General features: G+C 42.8%; 1 protein-coding gene across 4 annotated transcripts; it reads left to right on the top strand.

Annotated features, from left to right (window-relative positions):
- The first annotated feature begins 3,798 nt into the window (after positions 1–3,798).
- On the top strand, positions 3,799–20,581 carry CRK (CRK proto-oncogene, adaptor protein). Of its 4 annotated transcripts, none has more exons than XR_013776661.1 (4): positions 3,799–4,155; positions 11,223–11,588; positions 14,464–14,629; positions 17,297–17,419. XR_013776661.1 is itself a non-coding variant. In XM_079325044.1 (3 exons), the coding sequence occupies exons 1-3, from the start codon at positions 3,912–3,914 to the stop codon at positions 17,302–17,304; spliced, it is 618 nt and encodes a 205-aa protein (XP_079181170.1). In that variant the 5' UTR covers positions 3,800–3,911; the 3' UTR covers positions 17,305–20,581. The 4 variants fall into 4 exon arrangements, 2 of the variants coding, with proteins under 2 accessions (XP_079181170.1, XP_079181169.1); XR_013776660.1 differs by having other exon boundaries at positions 3,800–4,155; positions 11,223–11,758; positions 17,297–20,581; XM_079325044.1 differs by lacking the exon at positions 14,464–14,629 and having other exon boundaries at positions 3,800–4,155; positions 17,297–20,581.
- Positions 20,582–21,296: the final 715 nt, after the last annotated feature.

Raw genomic sequence — 21,296 nt, 5'->3', positions numbered from 1 at the left:
CAGCTCCATTCCCTCACTCACAGCAGACCAAACCCTGTTCTAGCTGAGGAGCTGCTCTTGTCTTGGTATCATTATTTCACAACTGCCAGACAACACAGCCACATCCCATTGCCATTGTGTGGTGTTATCACACCACTAAGAATTCCTGTTACTTCAGCTGCAGGACCCTTCCCTCCAGCTCAGGCTGCTCCATGCCTCACTTCTGCACATGTGACTAATAAACCATCTCCAGTCCATCCCCTGGACACCTCACTTTCCCTCTGAACTGATGGTTCTTCCCAGGAAAATTCAAATTTAGACTTTGTCACAAAGACATTTCCCAGCTGGCAGCATAAAGGCTCCTCCCTTTCCACAAAATTCAGTGGGATCAAGAGATCATTCTATCCATCACTCACTCCAAGGCTATTTATTCTCAAGCCTTCATGCAGAGCTCATTACACAATGACTCATGTCACTGTTCCCCAAAAATGCTGCATTAGGGGCTGACATCCCACAGCAGCACCTGGCAGGAACTTCTGATACAGGTGACACTTTTAAGGCAGGTGTGAAGCCAGGTTCCAGGCCACATGAGATGAAGAAAAGGAAAAAAAAGGACCCAGGCAAGCAGCTGAGTCTGAACTAATTGCAAAGGGGAAAGATTTATGTGGAAGAAATGCTGTTTCCTCAGGTCACAGGGAAAAGACACCAAGAAAGGGAACTTCTCTTTAATTCTAGTTTTTTAATTGCCATGTGACCTAGACCAGCTCAACAAAGCCCAACCCTTCAAGGAGCAGTTGGGACAGGTCTTGCACTGCTGTCAGCAGAGTGCAGATGAACCTTGGGCTAACCCAGGTGTTTCCTGATTTTGTTTTAACATCCCTTGGATGTCACCTCGGGCAGAACATTGGTGTACTACAGCACTTGGCAGCTTTTCAAGATTCACTCGTTGCACTCAGCAAGAAACTTTCTGCTGATTGACTGTGGCTTTAGACACACTGCCAAATTTTAGAGCTTCTTAGGGAAAAACAATCTCTGGTCAACTGGTAGGGACAATAAAATCAGGAGAGGGAAACCAAACCTGGGTACCAGTGGGGCTTTTTTACCCCCAGGTGGATGAATAGAATGTTTTCACAATATTTTGTAATTCCTTTCAGAATCTTTAATTAAGAGTGAATTCTTCAGCATTTAAAGCTGATTTAGTTCCATTCTTCTGAGACTGTGTCCCAAAGCTTTGTTTTTCTTTCACATTTCTCTCTGCAATCCCTCTGCCTGTGAAAGATGACCTGAACTCTTAAAATGTTAATTGTTTTCAAAGTTGTAGGAAGGAGATTTGGGCAGAAGGGCTCAGCCTTGTTACAGGAGGGATGGGACAAGGGTAATAAACTCCTAAGGGATGCAGAAATTTGTCATTATCAGAAATGCTAATGAAAGGCTTTTACTAATAATGAAGGTGAGAAAGTGACTGTAGAAGAGAAGCTGTAGAAGAGAAGCTTGGATGGAGCTCTCAACAACCTGCCCTAGTGGAAGGTGTTCCTGTCCACAGCTGGACATCCAGGCTGGACCTGGAGGATCTTTGAGGTCCCTTCCAACCCAAACTATTCCATGGTGCTATGGAATCATTCCAGCATAAAAACACCCACGGGAGCCATTTAGGGCAGGAGTGTTATTGGTTTCCCTGCTTTGACCACCAGAGGAAGCTCGTGCAGCAGAATTCCCAAACTGAGTGGAAACCAAAACCAAAACCTGATGGAAAACACCAATTCCTGCAGTTTCAGGATCGGCTGAAAGCAGCAGATGGAGACCAGGAAGGGAGGGGAATAATAACAGTCAGTAGGCCCTCAAAAAAGTAGTCAGAAAAATGGTGAATTTTGCCTCAGCAAAGTCTTGGTTGATTTGTTTGTTTGAGGTCTTTGAACAGATTGAACTTTCCTGCCATCCTGGGTTCTCAACAAGGATCTGCAGCTTTTCAAACCTGTGGAAAACCCATGGAAGAGTGTGTGCTATTCCTGCAGCTGGCCAGCAAACCCCACACATCACCAAGAAAACTGGGACTGCCTTCCAAATGGATTAGGGCTCACTCCTACCTCCAGTCCATCTGGAGAGAGAACAGCATCAGCAGAGGAAGGATGTTCATTTGTGAGGCTGAAATCAAGCACCTGGTGTTTTCTTATGGATTTGATGAGGGCTCCCCACCTGTAAGAGAGAATATTTTTCTCACTGGGGTATTGTGAAGGTCACTACAACCCTGGTTAGCTGACACAATGCCAGGGTCCCATCCAGGAGCTACAAGACCCTAAAAAAAGCAGGATATTGGGAGGCAGGGAGGACACAGCAACCTCACAGCTGTGCTCTAACAATATTTATGCAAGTGCTGCCACAGGGTGACCACACAGTTGAAAAAACACATTCCTTTCTGGAAAAAAAGCTCACAGAACTGAGCAGAGCTGGAGCAGAATTCTACATACATTGACAGATATTACTCTGGGATTTAAGAGATCTTGGAGAACGATCTAAAAGTGGTAAATATTGCTCTGTTTCTTAGAGATATAATTCTTAATTTGTGCATGCCCACACAGACATTGTTCCTCTGTGGCACCAGTGGAACTTAAGATCTTCCCTGTTGCAGACCTCTGTGGTAATTCAGTCAGTGAACTGCCCTGAATAAAATGAAACTTTCTATTTCACAGGGCTATTTTTAACCCAGAACAGCTCCTTGGCCCAATGCAGTGTGTAGTCCCATGAAAAGCAGCTGTGCTGGGAAGATGTGGCTGGCAGGGAAGACGAGGACAGAAGCTGCTAGCACAGCCTTGAAGGAAAACACAGTGAGCTGCTGCCTTTAATGTAAAGAATCACAGAATATCCTGAACTGGAAGGGACCCACAAGGATCATCCATTCCAACTGCTGGCCCTGCACAGACACCCCAACAATCCCACCCTGTGCATCCTCAGAGTGTGGTCCAAATTCTCCTGGAGCTCTGGCAGCCTTGGGGCTTCTCCTGGAGAGCCTGTTCAGTGCCCAGCACCCTCTGGGGAAGAACCTTTCCCTAAAATCCAGATTAACCCTCCCTGGCAGAGCTCCTGCCCTTCTCTCAGGTCCTGTGCCTGGTCAGGGCAGAGGTTGGTGCTGCCCCCCAGGAGGATGTTGAAGGCCACAATGAGATTTGAGCTCAATCTCCTCTTCTCCAGGCTGAACAAACCAAATTACCTCAGTCTATTCTCATAATCCTTTCTCTCCAGACCCTTGTCCATCTTTGTCACCTCCTCATGGAAGGAACGGTGTGGCAGCAGGGCCAGGGAAGGGACTGTCCCCCTGTGCTGGGCACATTCAAGTGCTTCCCTCAATTCAGGAAGGACAACAAGGGGCTGGAGCACGACCAGAGAAGGGAACAGAGCTGGGGAAGGATCTGGAGCGCCAGGAGAGACAGAGGGAGCCAGGAGAAAAGGAGGGAGGATATTCTGCTCTGCACAACTGCTGGAAAGGAGGCTGGAGCCAGGTGGGGGTCGGGCTCTGCTCCCAGGGAACAAGGGACAGCACAAGGAGAAACAGCTTCAAGCTTTGTCAGGGGAGGTTTAGGCTGGACATCAGGAGGAATTTCTTCCCAGAAAAGGTTATGAGACATCGGAAGGGGCTGCCCAGGGGTGTGTGTTGTCACGGTGCCTGGTGGTGTTGGAGGAGCGGGGGACGCGGCACTCCGGTGTGGGTAACAGGGCTCTGGGCCGGGCCGGGTGATCCCGGCGCTGCTCCCGGCCCGGGATGGCCCCGCCCCCCCGCCAGCCCATCCCCACACCCGCCCCGCGCGGAGAGATGACGTCACGCATCCCCGCGTGCGGTCACGTCCGGTAGGTGAGGTCAGGCCGGGGCCGCCATTTTGAGCGGCTCCGCGGGCGGCGGCGGCGGCGTCGGCCGCGGGCGGGGGAGGAGCGCGGCCCCCATGGCCGGGCAGTTCGACTCCGAGGACCGGGCGAGCTGGTACTGGGGGCGGCTGAGCCGCGCCGAGGCCGTATCGCTGCTGCACGGGCAGCGCCACGGCACCTTCCTGGTGCGCGACTCGGGCACCATCCCCGGCGACTTCGTGCTGTCCGTGTCCGAGAGCTCCCGCGTCTCGCACTACATCGTCAACAGCCTGGGGCCGGCGGGAGCCCGGCGGGCCGGCAGCGAGGGCCCCGGGGCCCCGGGTGAGTGACCCGCAGGGCCGGCGGTGCCCGCAGCCCCGGGCAGGGCGGCGGGGCGGCTCCGCCGGGCGGTGTTTGCAGGCGCTTTGTGCCGGAGTTGAGCCGCGCTCCGGAGCGGGGCCGTCTGTCCGCACCTGCCGCCCTGTGCCACACGAAACTCAGCCTCCTGCAGCTGGGCGTCCTGCGGCTCCAGCCGCGCACCTCTTTGTTTTCATAACGCCCTTAGCGATAATTCGGAGATTGCCCGTGTCAGCTCCGCCGCGAGATGGTTCTGTGGAAGTGTCATCCCCAAAGAGTGACATCCGACAAGGCTGAGTTCCAGTGGGGAGTTTGAGTGGTGGGAACTCTTCGGGATGTAAAGGCAATAGTTTCTTTAAATCAGATATGAAGTTGCGTTTCTTCCCCCTTGAAAGGAGAAGTTTAATATTATTTCTCATTAGTGAACATGTAATAATGAAAACACCATGTTGAAGTGTAACACTTCAAAAGCAGAAGGTGCTGCTTGTGCCAGAGGGAGAAGCTCTGTGAGAAGCAGCATTTTTGTTGTTTAGTCAAACTAAACCCCAGCAGTGCAGAACCCTTGGATGTGTCAGAACGTGCAGTCCAAAGGCACTGGTGTCCCTCCTGTGGGAATTAGTGAAGTTGGTGCTGGAACTGCTCGAGTTTGGATATTAATCCTTGCTAAATGATGTAGATGTGTGGTTGGCATCTCAGCAAGGAGCCACTGGATAGTTTCTATTATAGTAAACCTGTGTAATAAGAAATTTGGTGGATTTCTTTAACAGAAAGTAGACAGAGACTCTGGTGTAGGTCTGTGGGTGGAATAAGAGATCAGTATTGGAAAGGTGTAACAAGACTTGTTTTATTTTTCAGTGTCTGCACAGAGTGGTTGGCTAAGGAGATAATGTTAGAGAAACCAGAATTAGTACCAGTAGGTTTGCACTGTCATACAGGGGAAGCATTTCAGGTTGGAAAAATGGGCAAAGTCTAAACTCATCCTTTTTATCCCAGGAACCTCCTGCAGCTGCACAGTGCACTCAGGTTCAGAGCTCCACAGGTAGAAGTGAAAGGTGGCTGAATTCAGCTGGAAGTGGAAGTTATGCTGCTGTGGGGGGTCAGAATGTGGTGGGTTCCCTGTTTCATGTGTGTGCAGACAGAGGTTTGGTGCTGGAATTGCTGGCAAGGATGGCTGGTGGTGTAAGCAGTCAGGATGGTTTGTTGTGAATCCAACCTAATTGGATTTCAAAGTCAGTGAAAAACACTGGGCCATCAGTGTCTGTCACTTCTGGGCAGTTGTTTTTTGGGGAGCAGCTCATCTCTGGCAGAACAGTGGCATCACATCAGTACAGCCATCCTGACTTTTTACTTTTTTTTTGTGTTACATCCTAAGCTCAGTAACATTTTGTGGCATTCTGTGGGCTGGCTTTGGTTAAAATCATGAAGTACCTTGTAATTCTCTTGTGTTTTAAAAGAGGAGCTGTGTAAGCTGGTGGCACAGTAGGCTTAATATATCTGAAAAAGTATAATTATGTTTTGGTTGGTCTCCTTTTTATTTATTCCCTGGATGTTCTGGGGAGGGGTGATGCATCCCTACAGACACTCCCACGCTGATTTTAGTAATTTTAATTAAGTCATGCCTCCATGCTGATACTGCTGTCTTCACACTCCAACCAAAGAAGATGCTGGGGAGGTGTATATTAAATTATACTTGAAGTGTAATTAAGGTGCTCTTTCAGAAAAAAAATAAGTGGGAGGTTGTTCTGCAGTGGAAGGGAGGTGAAAGCATTAGCAGAAGATTGAAGATGATTTTGTGTTTGGGTAGAGAAGCTAATGCAGTGAAGGGAGGTAAAGGTTTGCAAGTTACCCTGCTTGTTTATTGTGGCCAAGCTAAAACATTAGGAAAAAACAAAATCACTATATTTCAGTATGGTACAATTATTTTAGCAATTTGTTGCTTGGCAGATTCTCAGATCTGTGTGGGAAATTTGAATATTCCAGGTTGGGTTCTTGGGTTGATTTTTGTTGGGCTCAGTGTCTGTGAAATTCCTGGCTGCTCTCAGGGATAGGGAAAAGAGGATGAGATGCACAGAATGAATGAGATAAGGAGCTTTGGCTTCCCTAAAAATCACTATGTCACAAAAACATGATGCTTTCTTTGATTTCTAAAGTATATATATAAAGTATAAAACTTGCAAACTCTTTGTTAAATTGACCTTTTGACTGATGCTGCAGTTTCTAACTTCTTGCAGGTGATTTTTTCAGCATAACAAAGAAAAAAGAATTGAACAGAATTTATGTCTTCCTGGAATGTTTTAAGGATGTTAAAAATAGCATAAATCACTGAATTATGGGAAAGAAAAACATTCTGTTTTCAGTGGAAATGGATCATTTGTGATGAAGTATCACACTTATAGCTAAAGAAATGCCAAACAAGACAAAGTGCTCCATGCAGGCATTAGCATGGTGATGGACAGCAGAGGAAATATGAAATATATCATGTGTTTGCAATTTGACATGGGGACTTGGGGTAAAAATGTGTGATATGCAGTAAAAAATGCCTGAAATGCCTAAAGATAGAAATGCTCTCTGTTGAAAGTGCAGCATTTTAAAGACAGAAGCTTTATAATGTTATTAAATATGTCTGTCTGAAGCAGGCAAATATGACAGATAAAATGCAGAAATTGATCTTCACACAATTTGAGTTTTAAGAACATATTTCTGAATTCACTGCTTCTAAATTGTTGCAATTGTGACTGAACTTCCTGGAATGACAGAATCCTCACAGAATGATACCCACACTCAGCTCTGGATGAAGTGGTTTTAGGGATGGGTGAGCAGAGTGGTTGAACTCTGATACTTGGTTGGTTTTTTTTTCTCATTTTTATATTGAGATCAAAAGATATTTAAATGCAAATTAATTGTAATTTTAGAAAGTGCCTGTATTAGACATCTGTTCTTATCCACTGATGATCTACAGAAATGAGTCTGTAACTCCTGAGTGAATGTTTTCCTGGTGTGCTCAGAGCTCTTGCACTCAACAGAGTTTTATGTTTTTATAGGGTGTTCATTCATGGATTTATTTGCTCAGCTCAGCATGAGTAGGGAGGTACTTGAGAACAAGGAAAGAAGGTGTCCCTGTGGGGGTGGGGGAAGCACAAGGGCTGGAATGTTGTGCCTTCAGAGCCCAGCTCCCATATGCTCCAGGAGGAAGTGGCTTACATCACTGGGGTATCTCACTGCTGCCCTGTGTGATAAGAACTGCTTTTCTGGCCATGAGCACACTCTGAATTGGGAAAGGGAGGCACCCTTGCAGAATAAACTAGATGCAAAAGTAAAGACCTTAGCTCTGTGAAGGAAAAGTTTTCCAAAGATTGGGAATAAAGAGAGCTTCCTATTGACACAAACAACTGGAGAGAAGAGAGAAATGCAAACCCCCTGAGATGTCTGAGAAAGGGAGAAGTTGCTCTGTGGTTTCACTGCCTGCCCAATCAATAAATATTGGGTGGTTTATAGCCCTAATCTCCCAGTTTCTGTACAATATTTAAAACATACAGCAGCACTGTTTCCCAGGCTGATACAGTGTCAGAGGGCTGTGACAGGAGGGAATGTGCATCATGAGCCAGGTTTGAAACTTTCCTCAGCTCTGGGACCCTTTGGATTTTAACAGTTTCCTCACCTTTTGGAGAGCAGGGGTTTTGTGGCATCCTGAGGTAGCTGGAGTTGGGTTAGTGGAGATGGAGTAAGGAAGGAGGACACTCAGCCCTTTGTGCTTCTCATACAAAAAGTTCATGTTGCTCAGCTGAGCAGTGCTGGTGGTGAATGTACTCCCTGAGCTCTTCTTCAGCTGTGCCAGGCTGCAGAAAGAGAATTTGCAGTTCTCAAGTGTCCCAACTTTCACAGGAAGTGACTAAAGTTCCTCCAGGAACTGGACTCACCTTTCCATGCTTGTGCTCTTCCTGGGAGCACTCAGATGTGCACACTGTTCTGCTCAGACTTGTGCCTTCAAGAGAAATCCCAGGATCATGAAGGAAAACTGCTCTTATTCCCCAAAAAAACCCCACTCACCTTTTTGCTGTAACTTTTTCTTGTGTTAGGTCTTGCCTGAATTATTCCATTGGCCTGCAGATACGAGCAGTGTTGCAGTTCAAATGAGAGGCTGAAGAATTCCTCTGAGCCTGAAACCTGTTAATCTTTGAACTTCATTATACCAGGGAATGACAAAACCTGGGAGCCTGTAGGGAGTGGAATAATTTCTCCACTGCATGTGAACATCACTTAGTTGATTGTAGCTGAACAAGACTTAAACTGATGGAAAGTTTCCCACTTCCTTGGGAAGGTGGAATTGTATTTTATTTCCAATCTGCATTTTACAAACTGTGACTTTGTCCTATGTTGTCCTTTTTATGCCTATTCTAGCTAAATTTTAGGAGTCTCCTATTTAAATTCTCCAGACAATTATGAGGTCACTGCCTTTATATTAATTGATGATTAATTTCGATTAAATTGGTAGATTTCTTGTTCTAGATTTTTAGATTTCTGTAGCTGCCTTACATTTTTGTTAAAGAAAAGCATCAGAAGTGCATGTGGTTTCTGGCAGTGTGGTCTTTGTGAGAGTAATATCTCTGTCCTTTCAAGCAGTGCATTGATCTTTCTGATTCCAGAATTTGGAGGGTCTGTGTCCTCTGTTGTTCAGCTGTGCAAGGCACCTCCTAGGACCTGATTTTCCTGGATACAGTACAGTGATTTTCTGTCACTCCTTCCCTGTACATAATGTTCCAGAGGACTTTTCTTCTTAAAGTCCAACTTGTATTCAGGTACACTTGGCAGGTCCCTCAGGCTATTGTGCATTAATTCAAGAGGGTGAGCCTGTTCCAAAGGAAAAAAAAAAAAAAAAAAAAAGACACTCCAAAATGCCTTCTTCACCCTGATGAAGATTGAAGATTGACCAGGCTGATGAATGTTATTGATGAACTGCTTATTCCCTGTGACCTGGGAAGATTTTTCTGTGAATCCCTACATTGCTGAGATAGAGCTCAGCCCCCTGGCTGAGTCAGCTTGTAGCAGGTTTCACTGAGGTAAATTGGTGTTTCAGGCTCTATTTCTGTCACAGAAATAAGTTCCATGTCAGTGAATTCCCTGAGATTCAGTCTTCTCCATATGGCTGCAAAGAGCTTTGCTGCCCTGCTCTTAAACTTCCCATGACTTTTTCTTTTTACTCAAATGTCAAGCCTTGATCCTTAAAGGTTCACAGCTAAAATAGTGCTAGATATTTGCTTATGTTTCTGTTACCAGCTTTTTCAGGTCTGAAACTTGATGTGTTTCCCACTTGTAGCTGTAATGGAGGTGCAGCATTCCCAGATCCTGTTTTACACTGAGCTTTTCTGTAGTGCTGTAGACATGCTGCCTGTCCAGCCAGAATTCATCTCCTGTGAGCCCACAGAGCTGACAGTGCCACTGGGATGAAATCCCAGGTCTGGAGCTGTAAGTTACATCTCAGCAATGAAAGTTGAGGGGGTTTTGCATCCTCCCAGCACTACACTTTGGGAGAATATGATGGACTCTTGATTCTCTTGCCATGCTGGGCTGGCCTTTGTCACTGATAATTCCATTAACTTCCTTTATCTCTTGGTGATGCCAGTTTGCAGAGTTTTTTGCACTTTTTTTGAGGCTGTTACTCTTGGGTTTTGGCTCACTGTGTTTGTATTCATTTCTTTTGAGGGTCTTTCAGGGCTGTTAAAGCATGCAAATGTGCATTTTCCAAAGACTTAGTTCTGCTCCTTCGAATTTCCCTTAACCAGCTCCACTGATGCTGCAGTTCCTTCAGGATCCTTCAGAACTCATTTCTCGGGTGTTTGTCTGTGTTGATCTTATTGAATCTGCCCTTTTCTCTGTTAGAACCCCTTTCTGCTCTCCTGAAAGAACTTGTTGTAACATTAGCTTTCCATGCTGACAGTGCTACTTTGCAGGGAGTTTTGGATCAGTGACAGCTTGAAGGATTCTGCTAGCTTTGTACTCCAGAGTTAAGGCTTGGGACTGTTAGATATTCCCTGCAGAGAAAACAGTCTTGCAAAGTAAGCATCTCTTTCTTGCTAAAAGAGTTACTCATTAAAGTAGAAATCTTTTCATCTGCACTCCCTTCCCCCAGCCTTCCCCAGTTCTTTCCCATAATTGATGGCACAGGGCAGGGTGGAAATAGAACATCATGTGTGTGTGTTTTCCCCCAGCTGAGCTTGAAGAACATAAAATGGGAAAAAAAAAAAAAAAGAAAGAAAAGCAGATCACACAGATTGGAAATGGATATTCTGCACTTTGATGCTTGTAAAGGCTTGGATGTGAACATCATCTGTATTCCAATATCTTTGAGGTTTGGGTTTATAGCTTAGGCTCCATCTGACAAATGTGGCAAAGAAGCTGCAAGACTTGAGATTAAAAGGCTGAGTCATACTTGTTATGAAAATATATGTTGTTGCTTTGCATTGCTTAGAATGGAGATAATTTTCTTTACTGGTACCTTTTATCAAAATGAAAAATAACTTATTTGCTCATTGACATCACTTGTTTGCTGCTGTGCAAAGGATTTTCTGTAGTGTCCATGCCTTTAACCCAAGATGTTACAGAAGGTAAAGGACCATCATTGCAGTGTTGTTCTTCAGAAATAGATCTGAACAGCAGAAGAGAGTTTTAAAAAATAATTTCCTTGAAATGGTACCAAAGTTTACTTCCTATATTTAGAGTATAAAACAGGAGAATTCCACAGGCTCCTGAGAAACCCTGATGTACTGAACATTTTCATCTGTTGGGTCCATATAATATTGAAAGAAACAAAGATATTTTTATCCTAATTCGGGAAGTTTGACGGTGCCAAAGAATTTATCTTTTCCTTCCTTGACAAAATCTTTAAAAAAAAACCTGTACTCATGATCATGATAGTGCTGCCTTTGATTGAAAATGCTCAGAAAAGCTGAATATGATGTCAAGGTGATCAAATTCGATGTTGAAATACTTTGATATTTCAGATGTTTGAATTCTAGTTTTAATGCTCTCTTTGACACGTTGCTTTCTCTTTTCAGGGTCGAATCCCACCAGATTTCGAATAGGTGACCAAGAGTTTGATTCTTTGCCATCTTTACTGGAATTCTACAAAATACACTATTTGGACACTACGACCTTGATAGAGCCGGTTTCCCGCTCGAGGCAGAACAGCGGGGTGATCCTCAGGCAGGAGGAGGCCGAGTACGTGCGGGCTCTCTTTGACTTTAATGGCAATGATGAGGAAGATCTGCCCTTTAAGAAAGGAGACATACTGAGAATCCGGGATAAGCCTGAAGAGCAGTGGTGGAACGCAGAAGACAGCGAAGGGAAGAGGGGAATGATACCCGTTCCTTACGTCGAGAAGTATAGACCTTCCTCTGCTTCAGTCCCCACTCTGATTGGAGGTAACCAGGATAGTTCCCACCCACAACCACTGGGTGGGCCGGAGCCAGGGCCCTATGCCCAGCCCAGCATCAACACTCCGCTCCCTAACCTTCAGAATGGCCCTATTTATGCCCGGGTTATCCAGAAGCGAGTCCCTAATGCCTACGACAAGACAGCCTTGGCTTTGGAGGTACATAATGGGCAAAATTTAGAAGGAAGAGATCTGTACAAGGGATTTCCCTTTCGCTCACGTGGTAGTTTTGGAGGAATGAGAAAGGGAAAAGCTTTGTAATACTGGTTTTATGTTGTGATTAATAAGTTATGGATAACATCAGTGACTTGAGTCACTTGTAAATTAGATTATTGTTGATTATTATTAGGTTACTGAACCAGTATCGTGTCTGTTGTCAACCATCACTAACATAAGTGTTTCCCCATCCATGTTTTCAGTTCTGAAATGTTTATTTTGGGGGGGAGGGAGGGAGAGGGAGCAGCTCATAAATTGTGTGTCTGAACCTGTGTTTGCTGTTGTGTGCCTCACCACAATCTGTACGAGGTGTGCTGGGTTGTTTGTTGGTGTTGTGTTGTGTTGGGTATTTTTCTTCTCCCCAGTGTGTCAGCAGTTTTAAAGCAATCAGTGGAAACATTGATACACTTTAAATTACCTGGACTGAGATGATGATCACACACAGAATTTAATTGTAACATCACCTCAAGCAGATCACTTTGGGTTTAGGTTTGAGGGAGGAGCATTTTACAATTTACACCACAATTTGTTAGGTCTGGTATAAATCAGTGATTGATGGAGTAGGGTTTGCAAAGTTTTCCCCAGGTTGATTCACTTCCTGCCAGGATCAAGTGATTGCACAGGCCCTTTTTGATTTGTCTTTTTTTCTGTCAAAAAGGTGACTGGAGTGCTCTATCTCTCCATATCAGATAGTTCTCCCCCAAGTTACATTTGAGGAAATTGAGACTCAGGTATTCCCTGTGGCAGACCTTTGCCTTAGGATATGTAAATTGTAGCCTTTAATCTAGGCTTTCTTTGAGCTAGAGGCTCTGGAATTTCCTGATACCTAATTGACTTCCTGTTTATATAACATTTTAAGTACTTGGGAAAAAACAGTTTCTGTGCTGAGTCAGAGCATCTCCTCTCCACTCTCAAATACTTTGTGTAATGGGGCATAGCACAAAAGGCACTCCAGGACTTCAGTGATCTGGCAGCTCTAGGGGTGTGTCTGGAACAGAACTGGGAGATGCAGCACATGCTGCACATGGATAATTGATGTACAGCCTGGCAGATGGGAAATCTTTCCCATGTAGGTTGGAAATTATACTCTGAGTTGCTACACATTCTGTTATAGGTCTGAATATTTTTGGGTTGAGAAGCAGGTATAGAGATTTATGTAAACTCATCAGATTTTGGGGAAATGTGAGGATTTCTACCCTTCAAACTCTCATAAAGGCTAAAATGCTGTCTCTTTCCCTCTTTTTCTCACCATTTCCACCCAGTTGTCTCCCAGAGCTTGGGAATATTCCTGAATGCAGGCTGTTGTAATTAGCAGATGTTAGATTGGTTTTGAGCCTCTGGATACTGTCTGAATTTTGCATTGTGTTAATCCTTAACTTCACCCTTTATTCCACTGAAGAACTCCCCACTGCTGCCCAGTGCAGGATTTGGGAGCATGGAGTGAAATAGGGAGAGTGAGGAAATGCTGCTAATCCAGGCCATAAGCAACTTAGAGTGAAAGGAAATGCTTTCCACGCTGAAGAACAGCTTGTGAGTGCCAGGGCTGATCTTAGGTTACTTCAATCCTCTTCACCAAAACTCACATGATCTGGCAAGAGTGCTGTGGTGTGGGAAGAGTAGTTTTGTGGGTAACACCTCCTTTCTGAGCTACCTTACACCTCTAGAGTCTTTTACTAAGTGATGGGAAAGGCTGAGCAGCTGAAGAGTTTGGGAGGAGCAGCTGAGAAGTGTCAGCTCAGCTTGGCTGTGTGACCACAGGAGATTTCTGGTGGCCAGAAATGGCCTTTGTAGGCCTCTTAAAACCACTTAAATATTTATCAGTTGACACCTCAGCTCTCTTGGTTAGGCTGTTATTTCTTGTCTTGCTCTCCCTTTAAGAAATGCAATAGCAGTGGTGGTTCTTTATTCTGTAATATTGCAAACATTTAATTTAAAAAAATGAGCCATTTATCACTGCTTCTAGTGGCCTTCAAAGCTTTGCAGCTTTTATCACTTCCAATCACAATGTTACTGAGTTGCTTTCAATGTCTGTACAGGAAAAAAAGCAATATGCACTTCATTTTCTCCCAAGTTCTCCATCCTGTCTATCAGAGTGCTGTTTCTCGTTGTCTCCTTTTTCCACGTTCCCTTTCACTTCATGGTGTTCCTTCTCTGTTTATTTAGAGATCTCTTTCTTAGATAACTTAGTAGAGAGCATTATGTAAATCTTTTGAGGCCATTTTTGCCCAGACCTCTTTATAAATACAGCAAGTGGGATTCTTTCCAAATGAAAATTCTTATCCTTAAATCTGGCAATATTCATGGGGAGGTGGTGGATCCCACTGTTTCTCTTAGAAAAATAGATTCTTAACATCAAACAGTTTTTGCCCAAACTGCAAACAGAATATCTGTGCTGCTCTGTTATTTTAAGCCTGACATGCTTTTGAAGAGTTCAAGGAAGGAGGATCAGAGCAGGTGATGTTCTAATAAAGTCTGTGCTCTATTATGGAAAAAAGATGCAGCAGGAGAAGTTGACATTTATTTTGCATGTAACTGGACCTGCTCAGGGAGTTTTAGTCTATTTTAAGAGAAAATAGAGGAGAAAAAGGGAAGATCTGTATGGTGAATGACTCTGAGATCGATCGATTTATTTTTTTTCTTTGTAACAGTAGCAGAACTCTGCCACCTTGACCTCACCAAAGAGGAGTACTTGGAATAAAACCACAGCATACAGAAGTCTTCACTTGAACCTTCAATTTTGCTTTGAAGCATATGGGGTATATTTAGTTTTAAAACTCCTGATGAAGACTGAGACAAACGTGGCTTTCTAGCAGGGTACAGTGTTGTTCCTGAGCTGCTGTGCTTGGTGGGATGATGGTCCATGGACTCATGTTGCCTTAAATCAATGCTAAAAGTGAGGAGAATTCAGAGACAACATCCACTCCTAGCCTAAAGGTTTTTAAACTTCAGCAGTGGTAATAAGTAATTTTTGGAAAGGTTGTCTGTATTGTGTTCAGGAGAGTGGTTGAACTGTAGTTTACTAGGCAGAGGTTTAAGGAGACCTTGAAGGATCTTTCAGTTAGTCAGGATTAATGAAGGCTTTTTATTAAGGCAGCATTTGTGAAGAAATCCATGCTTGCTTAGTTAGTCCTGCTTTGACAGATGTGTGTATATATAAGAATGGATGAGAAGTTTTTTTTTTTTTTTAACATATATATATATATATATATATATATATATATATATATATATGTAAATGACATGGGAATTAAAATTGTTTCAGTGTGTCTGCTAAATGAAATTACTCTACTGGCAAAAAAGGGATATATAATCTCAGAGGCCTCTCCTCACTTAACCATTACTGAAATGCAGCTTTCAAGTGTAGCTCTGTATAGTAAGGGGGATCCATAACTGAGTGTCCCTTGGCTGCAGTGACCCTGAAACACCCCTGGAAACTAAAACCCAGCTGCAGGATGCTCTGGGAGTTCCACAAGCATCCCCTACTGTAACTCATTGCTCTGTTGAACCCACCTTTTGCAGGTGAGTTTATTGTAAGGCATCCAAAATAAACCCTAATTAGGGTTTAATACCTAATACCAACAGTCTTAAAACAGCAAACTTCACTGCAAATCGTGCTTTTCCCTTCTCAGTGGGTTGGAGGTTAAGCACTGTTCTGATCTGTAGATTCCATCCAGGTCTGAAGCAGTTTAAAAATTATCTGGGACATTGTTCTGGTAATGGCTGTGATTAGGAGATCAGATTTTCCACTTCTAGTATTGTCACATTGAATCTTATCCTTGTTAAATTATAGCTGATGTATTGTTTTGGTCAGCAGAGTATTTTTGTTGGTACAACCCCCCAGTGGTTATTAGCAGTAGCAAAATTAAACAAACTGCATGATTAAATTCTTGAAGAGCTGAAGCTTGCATTCAGTACCAAAGGAAGGATTCCTTTTTGCCTGTAGCTAATACATAAGAGGATTTTCTTCAAAATATGATTCATTAAAATGTCTCTACTAATGACTACAAAAGGCAAAAATAAAGCTGCAGCAAGAGTCCCAATGGGCCTCTCATTACCAGATAAGTAATCATGAGAGGTATGGGAATCTTAATTAAATGTCCATAAAAGGGGTTGAATTTATGAACTGTTAAAAGCTGTTCTGGCAAAAGATTGCAAGTGATTAAAACCTGTAAAGTTAATGGAGATTGGTAACATCTGAAATTGTTTTCCTTGTTCTTTGTTAGCTGCTTGCAAAGTGCAAATAATGATGGATGGATTTGGAACACAGGGATGAGCATCTGTGTAAACTACAACTCTATATTCAGTGCATTTCTGGATGAAATGCAGCGAGGCCTTTGGCCACACCTTCAGAGTTTATTTACAGTATTAGTGACAGAAAATAGAGTGTATCTATCCCAAAAGCATCCTCCATCTGTGATGTGGGAAGGATTCTAAAAACCGTTGTACGTTGCTCATAAATCAGATTATTGATAAAATTCTCCAGAGGGGTAGAAATGGGTAGTCAGCTTTTCAGTGGTGCATTCATTAACTCTGCAGTGAGTGTCTTTACCATGTAAATTGTGCTTCTTGGGTTGTGCAAGTGCCACTTAATTGAAGTACCCTTAAATATGAAACAGGGTTGGGGACTGATCAGATTTAGACTTGTGTCCTGATTTGAACTGCCTGCTGTGCAGTTTGTCCCTGTGCCACAGGGGGATGAGAGGGGATGCCTTTGGGGTGGTGCTGGCTATGGTAGGGTGGAGATTAGAACAGGAGATGTGTTCCTGGGCAAGAGGGAGAGGGCATCAGTTATCTTTACTGTTCCCATGAGTGCAGGGCTTGGCAGTGCCGAGTTGATGGTTGGACTCTAAAGATGATCCTAAAGATCTTTTCCAACCTAAACAGTTCTGTGGTTTAGAGGGATTTATTTCTCTGAGAAATCCATGCTGGGAAAGACTAAAATGCTTTGGTAGTGGCTGACTGTGGACACCCAGAGCAAGAACAGACCAGCTTTATGGCACTTCTTATACACTTGTTAAAATCTGTGAAGAGAGAGAGAGAGAGATCCTCCACTTTCCAGAACTTGAAAAGTGGAATTTCAAAGCTAAGGAGCAGTTGACCTTGTAGATTAGTGTCCACTTGGTCCAGGTGCAAGCCTTCCTTGCTTTATGAGGCTGTGGATGGAGTCCCAGCAGAGTGCAGGCCTTTGTCAGCCCAGCAAGGCACATTTCTCAGGATAGCACCTGATGGCAGGTTCCAAGAGCACTTGAAAGATTGGTTTTGGATTGCTGGCTCTTCAGTTCGGGTAGTTCTCACCTCATCTAGGTACATTTCTTTATATACTTTGTTGGAGTGAATGGCACTGGGGGCAGGCTGGTGTCTCAGACACTGTCATGACTAAAGCTGCTTTTTATAGATGTGTATCTGGTGCACCAGGGGAGGGGGGGCAGCTCATCCTGCCCATGTTTCTGTGTTGTAACCTGTGCATTTCTTACCCCACAGGTCGGTGAGCTGGTAAAGGTCACAAAGATTAACATGAGTGGTCAGTGGGAAGGAGAATGTAATGGCAGACGTGGTCACTTTCCATTCACACACGTCCGTCTGCTGGATCAACAGAATCCTGACGAGGACTTCAGCTGAGTGTGGCTCAACAGCTGCTCTTACAGATGGGAACAATCTCAACTTGTTTTTATTGCAGATGCCATCAAGGCTAAGCTGGGACCGACGCTGCAAGCAGTATTGCTTGGATAAGCATTCTGATAACCTGCAAACCCCTGGGACTCAACACCACCACTCCTTAAGCAAGGGTCATGAATTCAGGGTACGACAGTAGATAACTCGTGTCCAGTGGCAGAACTAGGCCATGATTATAGGTTGTAATGCCTGCTTATGTCCATGTGCACGGCAGCCTGGACCTTGCCAGCAGCAGCAGCTGGAGAAAGCAGTGCTGTAGATGTTCAGAGAACATTTATAGCTCTCTCCGGGCCCATTGCTTACGTTGCTTCTTCCTCAGGCAATGAACGTCAACCGTAGACAATTCAATACCTTGATAGAAATTTCACAAATTTATCCTGGAGCTCTCTCCATGTTTTTTTCCATCCTGGGTTCTCTGTCCTGGAAGGGCTCTGCAGTGCTCTGCATGGCCAGTTAGCTGTGCACAGCACAGACTGAGCAAGGGCCGTTGGGGACAGCCTTATGATTTACAGATCCTTACCATTTTCATGGTAAATGACAGATCCAATCAACCTCAGAATTCTAGAAGCTTGTGGACACTAGATTGATTTCTTCAGTACTGTTGATGCTTCAAACATAGCAGCTGATTTTAATTTAAGATTTTTATTAACACACAGTATCTCCTTTTATCCACAAATACAAGGCTTATGGAAGTGCAAACCTCCATATCAGTGCTGAAAAATACGTGCGTAGCACTTTAATACGTAGCTTTAAAGCAGTGTTTGATTCACTAAATATACTAAAATATTGACACTGCTTTCCAATAAAATTAAATTGTGTAGGGCTAGTTTAATTTTTCCAGAATTCTTCAATGTTGTACAATACTGTTACAGTAAAAATCAGTGTCAAACACGGTGAACTGACAAACCAAATATTAGTTTTATTTTAAAGACACTCTGGGGACTCTTCTAGTTTAATTCCCATCTGTAAAATATTTGATAGTGAATTCATGAGGATTTTATTTTTAATAAACTAATGGAAAATAATTGTGTGCTTCTGGATTGATTCTCAAAAGGCATAATAGAGTAAATATGGCTTCCTAGCTCATGATGAAATTCAGTGCATTGAGTAGGCAGTATTATGCACTGCTTGATCGTTGTTTTTTAGTCTGTTCTTCTAATTATCTGGTTTTCTCTAATATAAATCAGAATGGATTTAGTAAGTTTTGTAAACTGAAATTAAACACTGAAGTAACTCTCCCTTGTCTGTACCCTGGGTTGTTTTCCAAGCACAGCACTCGGTGATCAAACTAAATTTTGTAACTTTGACTACAGTATAATCCATGCAGAAGGGTTTTTCTAAATAGTATCAAAGTGAAACTGTTGGGTTTGGTTGCTTCAAACCTGTGTGACCCCAATGGCTCATGGGTTGCACGTGCTGCAAAGGCCTTTGCTGCAAGGCACCAACCCTACAACAATACTGGTAACACTTTACCTCAGAACTCTGTAACATGCTGGAAATTATAATATTTCTGTTCTATTTAAGTACTAGTTGTATTACTTCAAAACTAATCCGAGTCTGAGTAATGTTCAGGTTATGGGCACTCATCAATTCTGTGGACTAATGTTAATGACACTTGTCCATCACCAGTCTCATGAGCACTGCTGAGGATTATTGTCAAAAACTGACAGCAGGGACAGTGGGGTAAGAATGGAAATAAGGAATTGCAGCTCTGTTCCACCTTGGATTGCTATTCTGGTTAGGGTGACGTGCCAGTGATTGTGGAGCTCTTCTAGCCTAGTACAAAATCTACTTTGAGGGGAAAAAAAATTAAGAAACTAACTCTAGGTTCTGTAACTCATCAGGTTTTTTAAGGCCGATTTGTATTTTTCCTCTGATCTTGACATTCACTGTAACTGTTTGGGGGGTTTTGTTCAATAGCTGCACTCTAAATAACAAACTTAATACTGAGTTTTTCAGTTGCCCATATATGCTTATATTTTTCTTCAGGTATTGAAAAAAAAACATAATAAACTGTATGTCTTTAGAGTGACATTGTTCTGAAGTCTTTTTGCCAACTGCAGTTAATGAAAGCCCATATATTTGTACCTTTCCAATCAGGAGTTAAGAACATTTTTCTGGAAGTTTTATTATGCAAACCTTGCCTTTTTAATACAAAGGACATGAATTGAATTAACTAGCAAATACCTTGCAAACTTTGTAGATGTGGTTTTGTTAAGACTGTATAAATTGTGAATATTTGTACACTTTGAAAGAGCAAAATAAGAAACTAGAGGAGTCTTAATAGCTGCTGTTACACTAGAATCCCAAGTTCTTGTCAAGCAGTTTTTTAGCTGACTGATACATTAATACAATTGTTTTCCACTCTTCAGTTCTAAGCTGAAATGTGATTTTGTTTCATAGATGATAGAAAGGAGTGTGAATTTGGCAAAATAGACATTTCAACTTGTCAGGCTCTTCAAGGCAAATAGGTAGAACCTATGTTCATGAACATGTAGATGAAATCCTTTTGTGGCCTTTGTTTATCCTCTTCTATTTGTTCCCTCCCTTCTCCCCGATGCGTGCAAAAAAATCATTGCTCAGAATGTTGGTCACAATCTTTTGTCTCTTCCTTGGCTGTGGTTTTGGTCTCTTGTGCATAGGCAGGTGTTAGAACTAGAATAATCATTTCTAGAAATACACCATGAAAGCAGAATGCTCAATTACACTGTGTTCTTCTGGTGCATTTACACGTTATATCACACTAAAAAGTACAACTGGCTGCTATGGTTTTTTAATATATATTTCATTTTGGTAAGCCCCAGCCTTTTTACTAATATATGACCTGGTTAAATCTTGTTAATCTGTTTGAATTGTATTTGTTAATAATGCAAATATTTCTAATCATCTTTAAGAGTAAAACACTTCCTTTTTGTTAATGGTTTTGGGGAAGGATTCTAACCAAACCTGTTTGAAGAAAAATATGAACATGTGCCATTGTATTATAACACTATCCACTTTCTTGACAGTTAAAAGTCCTTTTTTATTTTTTGTAGCATGTAATGTATATGTTCATAGTACGTGAAGTAAATAAAAGTATAGCCAAAACTTTGACTCAGAGTCCTTCTCAATCAGATCTTGGAGCACTTGAAATTAATAATTAAAAATAGAGGGGCCATTTTTAATTTGCCATGTTGGTATGAAAATAATCAAACATAATACAACAGAAATAGGACAAAGCAAGGTAACTAAGTTAACTTATCAAACAATAACATTTGGCTTTTTTTGAAAGAAGGTAACTTTCTGTAATTAAATGATTCAAGGGGTTGGGGAAGATATTCTCATTTAAAAAAATCTTGTGAGGAATGTTAGTATGAGATTTTGTAGCTCTTGCTCTCAATTCTACCTGCACAAGTGTGTCAGGAAATTGGGGATTGTTTGGATGGGGTGTTCAGGAAGATAAAAAGCTGTTTATATATTAGAAATACCAGTGAAAACAAAGTTACACAAATGAATACCAGCAAGAATGTCTTGTAGGAATCTACAAATGGGTCAGAAGAGCTGTTTCCATGTGTGGTGATGTGAGAGCAGTAATTCTGTGAAAGCCAAGGTGTGCAGGTGCTGTCAAGGGCTGAAGGACAGAAAATCAGCACCAGAATCCCATGGGGAGCAACATTTGTGACATCAATCTGCATTAAAGCTGCTTTTGCCACACTATTCCTTAAAAACTGCAAGGGGACAGTGGCCCTTAGGCCCCAAGGATAAGAACCTTGATGTGTCTCCTTACAATAGGGGTTATTCTATCAGCTCCAGATTGAAAAAAACCTAA

This window comes from Erithacus rubecula (genome assembly GCF_903797595.1).
Source record: "Erithacus rubecula genome assembly, chromosome: 22".
Classification (NCBI taxonomy): Eukaryota; Metazoa; Chordata; class Aves; order Passeriformes; family Muscicapidae; genus Erithacus; species Erithacus rubecula.
Note: the sequence above shows the minus strand (reverse complement) of the source record. Positions and strands in the feature narration are given on the sequence as shown.